Raw genomic sequence first — 15,388 nt, 5'->3', positions numbered from 1 at the left:
ACAATAAAATGATCCAATTTTTTTGGGCAATTCGATAAAAAAGATCAGATTTCCTGAAAATTGAAAGATTTTTTTTATTCGAGCAAGAAATCTAATCGGATTTCCTGTTTTTAATCGATAAAAGTCCATCGGGAAAGGTGGATTTTTCTGATCAATTTTTATACAAATTGAATGGTGTATGGTAGATTGTCAATTTAGTAATATATAAACCCAAGCAATTTTCTCAGTTTCCAATCATTTTTATCATAATTGAGGAAAAATTGAACATATGTGTGTGGTACATTGGTCAGATTTTTTTAAATGTTACAATTAGTCAGAAAAATTGATTGCAATTCCTAAATTGAACAGATATTTAAAAAAAAAAAAAAAAAATGTATGGTGTGTGGCCACCTTAAGCCTGATACACACTTTCAATTATGATTGGCCAATCACCGACCAATTTTACCCTCATTTTACTTCATCCTCTTTGCATGTGCACGCACACACACACACACACGCCCGCCCATACGCAATTCACCTTTTCTCCTGAGTTACCTCCTAGAACAGTGGTACCCAACCTTTTTGAAGTCGTGACACATCACACCAAACGCTCAGATCTCCATGACCACATCACATATGTATAATAGAAAAATACTAATAACCACAAAATGGATGGAAAGAGTGCATCATCCTGAATACACTTAAAAATGAAGGCTAAAATTTGGAATGATAGCAGAGCACCGACAATTTTCACCACACGTTATAGCCACAGTCCCCCCCCCCCCCCCCTCAAAAAAAAAAGAACAAAACGCCCTCAGACTCAGTATAGGTAGGTAGCCAGGTATAGGATCTCATGTGTAGGTGCCCTCAATATAGGTAGCCAAGCATGGGTGCCCCCAGTATAGGAAGTCAGGTGTAGGTCTCCCCCCATAGGTAGCCAGGCTTCAGAGCCTCCAGTATAGGTAGCCAGGTGTTGGTGCCCTCCGTATAGGTAGTCAGGAGTAGGTGCCCTCACTCTGTTAGATAGCCAGCTCTGGGTGCCCCCTTGGAAGCTGGCACCCTGAGCGACCGCTCGGGTCGCTCAGGTCAAAGGCCGGCTATGAATGGCACAAGCCTCAAACCTGGTACAATTGGTCATTGGGTGACTGGTGTTCAAATTAAAAAAAAAGGGTGGAGCCACAAACAGCCAATCAGATTTGTTTCATTTCAATGCAAATTATTGATTCCAAAGACCGCAAAGCTCACTAACTAGGTCATTGAGGAATTGAGTAATTGTGTGATAGGGCCCTTTTCCAGGAGAGCGTTTGCGATAGCTTAATCGCAAAACCGCAAACTGCTAGTGATTTTAAAGAGAATCTGTATTGTTAAAATCGCACAAAAGTAAACATACCAGTGCGTTAGGGGACATCTCCTATTACCCTCTGACACAATTTCGCCACTCCTCGCCGCATTAAAAGTGGTTAAAAACAGTTTTAAAAAGTTTGTTTATCAACAAACAAAATGGCCACCAAAACAGGAAGTAGGTTGATGTACAGTATGTCCACACATAGAAAATACATCCATACACAAGGAGGCTGTATACACCCTTCCTTTTGAATCTCAAGAGATCATTTGTGTGTTTTCTTTCCCCCTGTTCTCATGCACTGAAGTTTCAGGCTGCTTGTTTCTTCCTGCAAACAGCTTTGCCCTTGTCTGTAATTCTTCAGTATGTGAAAGCCCAGCCAGCTCAGAGGACGATTAATCCAGCTTGTAAAAGATAAGAGAGAAGAGAGAAGCAGCTCTAATCCTAAATAACACACAGGCAGTGTGCATAGAGGGGCCTGGAAGGGGGAGTTCATAGCAGAACCACAACACTGAAGAACTTGGCAGCCTTCCAGACACAGGCCGACAAGTCTGACAGGGGAAAGATACATTGATTTATTACAGAGACTGTGATAGTATAAAAGGCTGCAGTAAGCCAGAACACATTAGAATAGCTTTTTGAACTTGTAGGATGATAAAAAACAGGATGCAATTTTTGTTACGGAGTCTCTTTAAAATCGCTACAGTTTGCTTTTTAACATAGGAATCGCGGTAGGTAATTTTCACTACCGCGTTTCGTTTTTTACTCAATCACGATCGCGCCGCGGAACGATTTTTGCCGCGATTTTTCTATGCAGTGCATAGCATAGCAAAATTGCGATCGCAAACGTCGGGAAATCGCCGCAAAATTTTGTACATTTGCTGAATCGCAATCGCTAGCGTTCAGCGTGAACGCTAGCGACTGCTAGTGGAAAAGTGCCCATGGGGATAGAAATAGTGGACGGAGCCAACACCAACAGGATACATACTTGGGCAAAGCTGGGACATCAGCTAGTTCTTTATAAAGACAAAATGACCTCAATTCACTAAGATCATGCTGGAGATAATAAGGCAAGAGAAAACTTACCTCCACACAGTAAGAGAGTTATCTTTTCATTCCTTAAGTTATCTCCTCTGTAGTTAATTTACCTCCTCTGTAGTTCTTTTCACACACAGTTAATAAACAGCCTGTCTTTAACTTTGGAGTTATTTTAAGGATTGAAGAGTTAACTTAAAGACAGAAGAGTTAACTTTAGGTTTGCCTGAGGTAAAACGTTTCCTGAATACGACATGCCTCATCACCATGGTGACCACTCTAGAAACGTTATTAAAGACAGGAGATAAGCTTAGTGAATTGAGGCCATTGCCTGAAAAAGATTCATACAAAGATGCTGGCCAGCTTCCCTGTTCGCTGCACACTTTTTTGGCAGTTGGACGGAGCAACTGCCATTCACTAACTGCTTTTAAAAATAAATAAAACCCTGAGAATGAGAACCTCCCCACGAGAAGATAAGCTAGTCCAAAACCTGTCGGTAATGTCAGATTTCTACTACTTACTGTAAGTGATAGCAACATAGGAAAAAAGTAATTTATGGCTCAAAAGTGACAGTGGGACACCAATGAGATGTCAGAGTCTAGATTAGAAGTAGCGCTTTAGCTTCTACATGCAAAATGTATAAATATGGAGTCTAGACAGCGCTAATAGCTCAATATCTGGAGCTAAAATAAATACTAGAAACATAGATACTGTATAATAGATAAAATAGGTAAAAAATTATATTTAATAGTGACAGCATACAATAATAATAATAATGCATAAAATAGGGATCAATTTCACTGCATGATAGACACGTTCATACTCATACAACACATCCACCACCCTAATGCAGTAGGAAACATTTAAATAATCGCCAAAAAGTAAAAAATGGTATCCAAAAATACTAAATGTTGGAAGTCCAAAGCTAAGATGTTATCACATTAAAGCACTAATTAGCATAATTGAACTATATTGTAGTCTCTAAAGTGATGTTGTGCAGATATTAAGCAGCTGATTAGCCTACTCCTAAGAGTGGCTTAGTCAAGATACAAGTTCCTAGGAACTCCGTGTTCCGTTGTGCGGCAATTAAATGGTAACAAGGCTAAAAGTTTCTTGAGAGTAATAGTCCACATAAGCTTTTAGCTCTCAGTATCCGAGTTATGTTGTGTACTCACAAAGCCAATCGGCTCTAGCTTGCAGTCCCCAGGAAGCTGGCGATGATGGGAGCCACTCGATCCTGTTAGCCCCGGCCGGCGGCTATTCGGGAGAGTCTGGACACGTGTCAGATAGTGACAGACACAGTCGGGCAGGCTTGCCCAGCTCCCACCACTGTATCAAATAAAAAAAGATTCATACAAAGATGCTGGCCAGCTACCCTGCTCGCTGCACACTTTTTTTGGCAGTTGGACAGAGCAACTGCCATTCACTAAGTGCTTTTAAAAATAAAGAAAACCCTGAGAACCTCCACCACGAAAAGATAAGCTAGTCCAAAATCTGTCGGTAATGTCAGATTTCTACCTCTCGCTGCACAGAGAATTTAAATGTGTGCATTAAACACCAAGTGAACACCTGACATAACTGGCTGAGCAAATTTGGCCTGATTGGCTATTCATGAGGCAATGCTCATGCAAATATGCATTTGCTTTCGCATGCCAACTATTGCAGGGTCCATTGAACCAATGCCGCAAAGCGGTTTGCCCTGCGGGAATTAGTTCATGCTATACAGCACTATCCAGGAGCGCCTCGGGGAGGCTTCCCAATGCCCCCATACAACCGGGGGACCGCGGGGTCCCAGGCGCTCTCACTGCCTGGGAACCACAGCAGCACCCCGGAGGGGGGAGGCTGGGTGGCGCAGGCGGCCCCCCCAAGCGTGGCCAGCGCCGGGGAGAGCCATCCGCACCTTTCACCTCCCAATATTTAAAAACAAGCACTTACCTTAACATCCATTGCGTTCTGCTGCTGAGCATAGCTTGGGTGCAACACATTTGAAAAGGAAAGGAATGAGGCATGGGTCGCACCGAGCTTTGGAGCTCAGGGCTGGCTCACACACTGCACTCCAAGGGGGTGGAGGACAGGCACTGACAGCCCACTCCAGGGCTCACACTACCTGGAATGAGCCATCCGCCACCCGCCTCCAAGGGAAAGACATTCACAAATCGCTGCACAGAGAATTTAAATGTGTGCATTAAACACCAAGTGAACACCTGACATAACTGGCTGAGCAAATTTGGCCTGATTGGCTATTCATGAGGCAATGCTCATGCAAATATGCAATATGCATTTGCTTTCGCATGCCAACTATTGCAGGGTCCATTGAACCAATGCCGCAAAGCGGTTTGCCCTGCGGGAATTAGTTCATGCTATACAGCACTATCCAGGAGCGCCTCGGGGGAGGCTTCCCAATGCATTGGTTCAATGGACCCTGCATTAGTTGGCATGCGAAAGCAAATGCATATTTGCATGAGCATTGCCTCATGAATAGCCAATCAGGCCAAATTTGCTCAGCCAGTTGTGTCAGGTGTTCACTTGGTGTTTAATTCACACATTTAAATTCTCTGTGCAGAGATTTCTACCTCTTACTGTGACAACAACATAGGAGGAAAGTAATTTATGGCTCATTTTACTCTGGAAGAAACGTACTTCTTATTTGTATATGTTTACATGTATTTTACATTTTAAGATTTTCGCGACAGAGGTCCTTTAAGCATTTACTGTATGTGTTTTAGTGCTGGCTGTTTTTTCGGAGATGAAGTTAAGGATCAGTCTGACTCCACCATCCAGTCAGATGTGGACTCGGATGCTGAACACGCTAACATGCAGGAACTGAAGATCAATACATTAGAGACAAAAGGAGTGGACAGTGTTGTGCCTGTTGAACTTGCTGAGAAGCCAAGGGCAGATTCCTCATTTGACTCCCAAGAAGGAAACCTGCTCAACACAGAAACTCCTGCTGAACCTCCTACGTGCTCTGGGATGACTAGAGCTCCGCAGTGGAGCAGTATTGATCTAGTAGAGGCTAAAATCAATGCACTCCAAGCCTTGGATGACAAACCCAACCTATCACTTCTGGAGGCTTGCCCAGCAGGAACCGAGGATCCATTTGCTAATGATGTCTATCCTTTGTGGACTTGGGTGTCTGGAGGGGGATGTTTGGTTGATTCTACCCTCCCTCTGAAATGGTTCACTCGACATGCAGGTAAATACTTACTCATAGTAACACCTACTGTCTTTTTGCAGAATAATGCTTCCTATATATTGACTGAAAGGCCATCTGTGGAGATCTAGTCTGGCACATTGCCTGCCTAGAGCCTTTTCCATTGTGTATACGATACTCACATCTATGGTCACTGTGCTTCATCGAGCTCTGCCTCTGACGCAGGAGACCAGGGTTTGAATCTCAGCGCTTCCTGTTCAGTAAACCAGCACCTATTCAGTAGCACACATTGGGCAACACTCCCTAACACTGCTACTGCCTATAGAGCACGCTCTAGTGCTGCAGCTCTGGTGCTTTGAGAAAAGCGCAATGTAAATGTGTGTCTTGTCTGCCTACTAATGCAATACCTCATAATTTGTAGGCATTCTGGTACTTCGCTTCATATATATGATCCAGAGTCTCACTTGAACTGATCTGGAAAACCTTTTGCACACAAAGATGGAATAAAAGTGGCAAATGTGGCCGTCTTCCACAGACAAACGAGCTGGCAAGGGACTTGCGCAAGGTCCCCTTCCAGCTCGTTTGTGGAAGACGGCAGCTTTCTTTGAACGGACCAGCCCCGCAGTTTACATCCTGCCTGCTAGTCTCTCCGCACTCTGTCAACTGGCCAGTAAGCCAGTAGGCCAGTAAGTTGAGATAGCGGCCTCGGAGTGACTATACATCATCTGAGAGGAGGGTATAGTATACATTACACGGAATCAAGCTATTTTATATTCCAATCAAATGCAATGCATATGCGCAATATTGTAGCATCAGGATACGGATGTGCATCTTAGCTTCACGCTGCAATATCCTATTTCTGAGGAAAATATTTTTTTTTCTGGACACTGTGCTTTCAGCTTTTTGAGAGGACTATTGAACTTTTACTGGGATCCCTTTTTTAAACAATATTTTTACACGTGCAATCTCACTGCAGTGAGTCTGAATGGGTGTTGTATATGTGGTGGCATAGTGTTTTAAAGGGGAAGGTGCTATTTTTAGCTTAAGGTCAATTTACTATTTTGTGTATCCAATATTGTATAAAAGTGTGAATACTTTTCTCTAGCGCTGTGGACATTTATTGTATATTGCTTTTGTTGGGTATTGGAGGATTTACCTGGTCCATTCAGCTGCTGACATATTCATAGGCGCAGATATCTATATACATCTATAAGTCTATATTTTTAATTATTATATATTTAGACACATGTACTCTTGCATAATTTCTGTAAGTTTGGAATGACAATATACATTTAAATACTGCTTCCCCTGTGCTCCTCCAGCTGATTATACCTGTGTATGAACAGGCTGACTATTTAGCAGATTTTTTACCTAGAGCTCTACTTTAATAATAAAGGGCATTCAGCCCCAATTGCACTGTAGATACTGTTACTGGACATCAGGGCTGTGGAGTCGGTCCAAAAATCCACCAACTCCGACTCCTCAGTTTAGGATTCCTCCGACTCCTCGACTCCGACTCCTCTAATTTGCATATTACAATTTTGTTGATTAACAGTATGTAACGTGAAATTCGTCTCTTAACTGCCAACGCTTAGGAATTTTACAAGGCAACTGAAGTGAGAAGGATATGTAGACTACTATATTTATTCCCTTTAGACTAAAACTAGTCCTTGGTAAGAGTACTTGTAAAAGGTACAGGCCGGAACAAAGAACATCTATCAGGCCCTAGGCAATGTAAGTGTGGGTACATGTAAGAATGATGTGCAGGTACTCTGCAGGGGAATGAGGAGATTCTTCCTCTATTACACATTCTTCATGCACAATCTGAACAAAGTTTATGGGTGACAGACAACACCTCTCTGTTCAATGTGCACAACATTCTCAGTGGATTCCCTGCAGCTCTGTGGGGAGTGCATATGTAGAGTATAGTACTACTGTGTACCAAAGTAAACCTGAGACAGATGAAATTAAAGTTTTATACATACCTGGGGCTTCCTCCAGCCCCCTTCAGGCTAATCAGTCCCTCGCTGTCCTTCGCCACCTGGAACTTCTGCTATGAGCCCAGGTACTTGAGCCAGTCTGGTGTAGTGCGCATGCACACACTCCGCCGCCAGGGGCGTACTACATCTGCACAGCACTATTGCGCAGGTGCGCAATGCTCCTGGCTGTGGAAGCGGCACATAGCCAGACTGCTCTGACTGGCTGAATTACCGGGACTCAAAGCAGAAGTTCCAGGTAGTGAAAGAGGACAGCAAGGGACTGATTAGCCTGAAGGGGGTTGGAAGAAGCCCCAGGTATGTATAACACTCTTCTTTTCATCCGTCTGAGGTACCCTTTAATTTGTAGTCACCAAACCAAATTTTAACAACATATCAAATTTCATGAGCAAAGAGAGTGCATACATTTGCATAAACCAGCATCAATGCAGAATTATTTCCATCTCATTGACCATCTCTATTAGTGACACGGCTACACATCAGGCTTTATTCTTAAAGCATAGACGTTATTTAGTATATATAAGAGATTCCTGTGCACACATCACATATACTGTACAGTCACAATCAGATGTGTATATCTGACTTTAAAAATATGGGGACTGCTTTATTGAAGCAGCACAAGTAACTAATTTTGATTGGATTATTTCATTTTTGTGGACTAAGCACAGCTATTACTGTATCTATAAATTATTTATGATGACTATTATCTGAGAAATAGAACATTTTATCATATTTTCTATTTTAATTACAGTTACAAATTCATTAGGAGTCGGAGTCGGTGCATTTTTTCCCGACTCCGACTCCTAATGAATTTAAACTGTAATTAAAATAGAAAATATGATACAATGTTCTATTTCTCAGATAATAGTCATCATCAATAATTTATATATACAGCAATAGCTGTGCTTAGTCCACAAAAATTAAAGAAACCAATCAAAATTAGTTACGTGTGCTGCTTCAATAAAGCAGTCCCCATATTTTTAAAGTCAGATGTACATATCTGACTGTGACTGTACAGTATATATGTGTACACAGGAATCTCTTATATATACTAAATAGCATCTTTGCTGTAAGAATAAAGCCTGATGTGTAGCTGTGTCACTAATAGAGATGGGCAATGAGATGGAAATAATTCTGCGACGATGCTGATTTATGCAAATGTAAATCATGAAATCAAATAATTTGATATGTTGTTAAAATTTGGTTTGGTGACTACGAATTAAAGGGTACCTGAGAAGGATGAAAAGAAAAGTTTTATACATACCTGGGGCTTCCTCCAGCCCCCTTCAGGCCAATCAGTCCCTTGCTGTCCACCTCCACCACCTGGATTATCTGCTATGAGTCCCGGTATTTCAGCCAGTCAGCGCAGTCTGGCCACGTGCTGCACCCACAGCCAGGAACATTCTGCACCTGCGCAATAGTGCTGCGCAGGCGTAGTACGCTCCTGGTGGTGGAGTGTATGCATGCGCCCTACGCCAGACTGGCTCAAGTACCTGGACTCGTAGCAGAAGATCCAGGTGGCGGAGGAGGACGGCGAGGGACGGATTAGCCTGAAGGGGGCTGGAGGAAGCCCCATTCATGTATAAAACTTTAAATTCATCTGTCTTCGGTTTACTTTGTTACACAGTAGTACTATACTCTACATATGCACTCTCCACAGAGCTGCAGAGAATCCACTGAGAATGTTGTGCACATTGAACACAGAGGTGTTGTCTATCACCCATAAACCTGGTTCAGATTGTACATGAAGAATGTGTAATAGAGGAAGAATTGCCTCATTCTCCTGCAGAGTACCTGCACATCACTCTTACATATACCCACAGTTACATTGCCTAGGGCCTGATAAATGTTCTTTGTTCCTGTCTGTACCTTCTGTCACAAGCCCCCTAGTGGCCAGACTGCACAATGCCTTCCAATCGGTTTCAGCACACAGACCATGCAATCTGTGGTCGCAATCGGTGCGCAGAAACTGCTGGGATTTTGGCATCAGACGGACTAGAAGGGAGCTTGTGAGTTACGGTAATACAATTTACACACTATTTCAGGGTATAACTGCCACCACTCCTACAGAAGGGTAGGAGTCCTAATTATAGTGAGACTAAAGCTCAACACACACCATACAATCTTGGTTGTACAGATTTACCAAATCCATGTAGTATAAGGGCCAACAGATTGAAAATACCTTGAATGATTGATTGGATAAGCTCTTATACTACATGAAAGTGGTAAGATTGGACAACCAAGATTGTATGGTGTGTGTTGAGCCTAATACCTGCAAATAAAACGGTTAAACGCACTCTATTTTATCTAGCTATCAACAGATACTAGCGACTCTTCAGAAGCTAGAGTTCAGTTTGTGCGGCTGAATAACAGGTGTAGCTGAACAAATAAAATGACTTTTTATAAAGTCTTTATTATAAGTGCAATATAAATAATTATTATACACAGAAAAGCATTAAAATCAACAATTATGGAGACAATCGTAGCGCAGTATAAAAAAATAAAAAGGGAAGAAAATACTTAAGTTCATATGGAAATATGTCCTTTCTGGGAAAACACCTGCAGTTCTTTGTTTCAGCTCAGGAGCCAAAGTTAAGACAAGAAGACCGCTACTCGTCCTCAAAGCAGCGGCAGGCTCCCATGAAGATGGAATTGGAGGAATGAAGGAGGAGGCCCTGGCAAACACTTTTGAATAAGCCACAATTTTGGGTGGAGTCTCAGGTTCAGCCCAGGGGCTGGACAGGGTGCGGTTAACCTCCTGGGTGGGTTTCTAGTGCCCACCAAATATGACAGTTTTCATATCTCGGCTTACGCTTCCTACACACACATAACAGTCACAGATTCATATTCCTCAGAATATGCCAGTTCATACGACATCAAAGTTGGGTGCTTTCGCATGCCCGGTTACGAAGTAGCGGAATACCTCGGGTTCTGGGTATGTCAGTGGCCTCAATTTAATATTAAAATATTAACCAGATCTGGACCAGCAGAATGAGATAACTTTCATACCTCTCATATGAACGGTATTCCTTAAACCGGCTAAAAATCATAAACTCTGTGTATTTCTAAGCTGTCTACATGGCTCCAGGGAGTCTGAGCCCTTGCTGTGAGGGAAGCTCATTTTGCTGGGCTCACCAAATTGTATCCTTTCCACATGGCAGGCACACGCTTAGCTGTGATCTGCCTGTGACAGGAAATCCTTTGTTCCTATGCTAATTAAACAAAACCTTGTGGCAGTCACAGACAAAAGGGCTTCATCTAGCAGCTATGAAAGCTAGATTTCCAAAAGAAGACCCCCTAGACATAACATCTTGATCTGGCAACGCAACGACAATCGGTTCAGGAAACCGATTGCGTTTTCTGGTCTCACGGCTCTTCCGTAACACCTTCTACAAGTACTCTTACCAAGGACTAGTTTTAGTCTAAAGGGAATAAATATGGCAGTCTACATATCCTTCTCACTTTAGTTTCCTTTTAAAATTCCTAAGCATTGGCAATTAAGAGACAAATTTCATGTTACATACTTTCAATCAACAAGATTGTAATATGCAAATTAGAGGAGTCGGAGTCAGTGGCATCCTAAACTGAGGAGTTGGAGTTGGTTGGTTTTTTGTATCGACTCCACAGCCCTGAAAGAAAGGCCTCTCCATAAGACGCACCTGACCATAAAACGCACCAAGGTTTAAAGGAGGAAAACCAGGAGAAAAAAAGTATTAACCCAGGTGCTTAAGGGCCGGTGCCACGCCAAACCATCCTCCCCCAAACCTAATTGTCTGGCCGGCATGCTCCTTCATGTCTGTGTTCTTCTGTCTTCATCCTCATTGTTACTTTTTCTGCCACTGTGGATGACACGCTGGTATTGACAATTATATGGCCCCTCTCTCTACCAGTACAACTGTCACTGGTTCACCATGTAAAGCAGAGAGTGTAACATAGTGTGCTGAAAGGGGATTGGTATGCATCCATGAAAAAAGCAATAGTAAAATATTGGACGGTTATGCATACCAGTATTTTACTAAAGCAAAACCTAACCCTATTCTCACACTGAACCCTCCCTCTACCTATGTCTATCCTTAACCACCCCCACCGCAGCTAACCGTAATAACCCCCCCCCCATGGCTAACCTTAATCACCCACCCCCCGCAGCTAACCGTAATAACCCCCCCATGGCTAACCTTAATCACCCACCCCCACAGCTAACCTTAAGTACCTCTGCTGCATGACTAACCTTAACTGACACCACCAATTTGCCACCAAAAAAAAGCTAATTTCTGGTGCGGTTATTGGGGCTCATTCAGATATCTTTAAATATCGTCATTGAGGGTAAATTTAGGTAAGCATTGAGGGGTGAGCCGAAAGACTGGGTGGGTCTGAGGGTGGTGTTAATGCTATTGCCCCTCCGAGTTATAGCAACTTGGTGGTGGTGGTGGGGGGGGGGCCTCTAGGGGGACACGTAATTTGGGCACTGGCTATTGTCGGTGGCTGAATTACTTTTTTTTTTTTTTTGAAAATGACTCACTGAGCGCCGCTGTAGCTGTAATTCACATTATGGCCTATGGCAGCACCCAAATCATTGGCGCAGCTCTGCACTGAAATTAGCCATCTCGCGATAATGGCTGCAGAATACAGAGTGAGGCTGCAAGAAGACACTGCAGCTGAATCTATAGAGCACTACAGACATGCGGTCTGTGGCTGAATTGAGTACACCCATCTGCTGGAACCAAGTTAGATAGCTATATCAATAGCCTTCCAATGCACTTCTCTGCATCTAGTGGCAGCAGGACTGGTGGACTCTGCCCTGACTCTGCCGGTAATTCTGTATGGAAGTAGAGATATGTTCTCACTGCAATATGTAGTACTGTATTCTAAATATCAGTGTGCATAAACTGCTTCAGATGAGGTACTTTGTTGAAACCTTAGTTAATTGTAAAAAAAAAAAAGTTTACGTTACCTGGGGATTCTACTGGTCCCCTGCAGCCGCTCCTGTGTCCCCGCCGTCATAGAGCGTTCCTCCAGTCCCCCGTAGGGCCCCACTTTCAGTGAGTCACTGGAACCGAAAGAGGGGCACTGCGGTGGACTGGAGGAATGCTCTGTGATGGTGTGAGCCCCAGGTAAGTTAATTTGACTTTTTTTTCAATTACTTTAGATTCCTTTTAAAGGACCTAAATTAATTATTTTTCATGAAGTAAATACATACAGTGGTGTGAAAAACTATTTGCCCCCTTCCTGATTTCTTATTCTTTTGCATGCTTGTCATATTTAAATGTTTCTGCTCATCAAAAACGGTTAACTATTAGTCAAAGATAACATAATTGAACACAAAATGCAGTTTTAAATGATGGTTTTTATTATTTAGTGAGAAAAATAACCCAAAACCTACATGGCCCTGTGTGAAAAAGAAATTGCCCCCTGAACCTAATAACTGGTTGGGCCACCCTTAGCAGCAATAACTGCAATCAAGCGTTTGCGATAACTTGCAACGAGTCTTTTACAGCGCTCTGGAGGAATTTTGGCCCACTCATCTTTGCAGAATTGTTGTAATTCAGCTTTATTTGAGGGTTTTCTAGCATGAACCGCCTTTTTAAGGTCCTGCCACAACATCTCAATCGGATTCAGGTCAGGACTTTGACTAGGCCACTCCAAAGTCTTCATTTTGTTTTTCTTCAGCCATTCAGAGGTGGATTTGCTGGTGTGTTTTGGGTCATTGTCCTGCTGCAGCACCCAAGATCGCTTCAGCTTGAGTTGACAAACAGATGGCCGGACATTCTCCTTCAGGATTTTTTGGTAGACAGTAGAATTCATGGTTCCATCTATCACAGCAAGCCTTCCAGGTCCTGAAGCAGCAAAACAACCCTCAGACCATCACACTACCACCACCATATTTTACTGTTGGTATGATGTTCTTTTGCTGAAATGCTGTGTTACTTCTACGCCAGATGTAACGGGACACGCACCTTCCAAAAAGTTCAACTTTTGTCTCGTCGGTCCACAAGGTATTTTCCCAAAAGTCTTGCCAATCATTGAGATGTTTTTTTAGCAAAATTGAGATGAACCTTAATGTTCTTTTTGCTTAAAAGTGGTTTGCGCCTTGGATATCTGCCATGCAGACCGTTTTTGCCCAGTCTCTTTCTTATGGTGGAGTCATGAACAATGACCTTAATTGAGGCAAGTGAGGCCTGCAGTTCTTTAGATGTTGTCCTGGGGTCTTTTGTGGCCTCTCGGATGAGTTTTCTCTGCGCTCTTGGGGTAATTTTGGTCGGCCAGCCACTCCTGGGAAGGTTCATCACTGTTCCATGTTTTTGCCATTTGTGGATAATGGCTCTCACTGTGGTTCGCTGGAGTCCCAAAGCTTTAGAAATGGCTTTATAACCTTTACCAGACTGATAGATCTCAATTACAGTACTTTGTTCTCATTTGTTCCTGAATTTCTTTGCATCTTGGCATGATGTCTAGCTTTTGAGGTGCTTTTGGTCTACTTCTCTGTGTCAGATAGCTCCTATTTAAGTGATTTCTTGATTGAAACAGGTGTGGCAGTAATTAGGCCTGGGGGTGACTACAGAAATTGAACTCAGGTGTGATAAACCACAGTTAAGTTATTTTTTAACAAGGGGGGCAATCACTTTTTCACACAGGGCCATGTAGATTTGGAGTTTTTTTTTCTCACTAAATAATAAAAACCATCATTTAAAACTGCATTTTGTGTTCAATTATGTTATCTTTGACTAATAGTTAACGTTTTTTGATGAGCAGAAACATTTAAGTGTGACAAACATGCAAAAGAATAAGAAATCAGGAAGGGGGCAAATAGTTTTTCACACCACTGTATATACTCGAGTATAAGTCTAGAAATGTAGGTCTAAATCACTTCATAAAAGTATAGGTCGACTTATGCATGAGTCACGTGCAATACTGAGTACATTGAGTGATGCGTGTACTAATAGTGACATTCCCATTTGCAGCACTGTACCCAGTGGTAAGTGACACTTTAAGGAAAGGAAATGCCAGGAAAACACAGGTCTGAAAGTCCTGACCACAACAATTAACAATTAACAAGGCAAGGGACAGGGAGGAAATACTGGGCTGCATAAAAGGGAGTGAATAATTGCAGCACTTGGGGGCCTGGAGGAGGTATTGGCTGCACTTAAAGTTGAACTTCAGCCGAAACAAACATACTGTCATTAAGTTACATTAGTTATGTTAATTAGAATAGATAGGTAATATAATCTCTTACTCACCTTGTTTTAAAAGAAAAGGCAAATGTTTGTGATTCATGGGGGCTGCCATCTTTGGCATGGGGCAGCCATCTTTTTGGTTGAAAGGAGGTGACAAGGAGCAGGAGACACAGTTCCAACTGTCCTGTGTCCTGATAACCCCTCCCAGCTGCACACACTAGGCTTCAAATGTCAAATTCAAAATGTAAGAAAAAAAATTGCACCAAAACAGCAGAACGAGAGCAACAACATTCGAAATCCCATCATGCTTTGCACAGCATCAGGGAAAAATGCCCGGGCAGTTTTCTTCTGTGCAGCTAAAAATGAGGCTTGTATAAGAGAAACAAAGTTCTGATGCTGTGAAACTGTTAAAGAAACACCAGGCCTTTTCAGTGCTGCTGAGTCGATTTTTAGTCTGGAGGTTCACTTTAAAGAGACTCTGAAGCGAGGATAAATTCTATTTTTTAACTTGTATTCCTGTCAATGACTATAACCTCTGCTAAACCGCCGCTATACCGCGGCAAAACGAGGGGTTTATACCCCCCAAATCCCCCCTGCAAAATCCACGACTTTCTTAGTCGTGGATTTTGCTGCTCATGGAGGCAGAGCTATGAACTGCAGCTCTGTCTCCATGCACGTCAATCTGCCGGTGGATCTCCGCCTCTCCTCT

At 42.7% G+C, this 15,388-nt stretch overlaps 1 protein-coding gene across 2 annotated transcripts in view; it reads left to right on the top strand.

Annotated features, from left to right (window-relative positions):
• Window positions 1–15,388, top strand: part of TECPR1 (tectonin beta-propeller repeat containing 1) — a 122,790-nt gene that overhangs the window by 26,909 nt on the left and 80,493 nt on the right. For both annotated transcript variants that reach the window (XM_068244572.1, XM_068244573.1), the window contains exon 10: window positions 5,083–5,552. In XM_068244572.1, the coding sequence (XP_068100673.1) occupies window positions 5,083–5,552 (470 nt within the window). The remainder of the gene's footprint in view (window positions 1–5,082; window positions 5,553–15,388) is intronic.

This window comes from Hyperolius riggenbachi, chromosome 7, assembly GCF_040937935.1.
Source record: "Hyperolius riggenbachi isolate aHypRig1 chromosome 7, aHypRig1.pri, whole genome shotgun sequence".
Taxonomy (NCBI): Eukaryota; Metazoa; Chordata; class Amphibia; order Anura; family Hyperoliidae; genus Hyperolius; species Hyperolius riggenbachi.
Note: the sequence above shows the minus strand (reverse complement) of the source record. Positions and strands in the feature narration are given on the sequence as shown.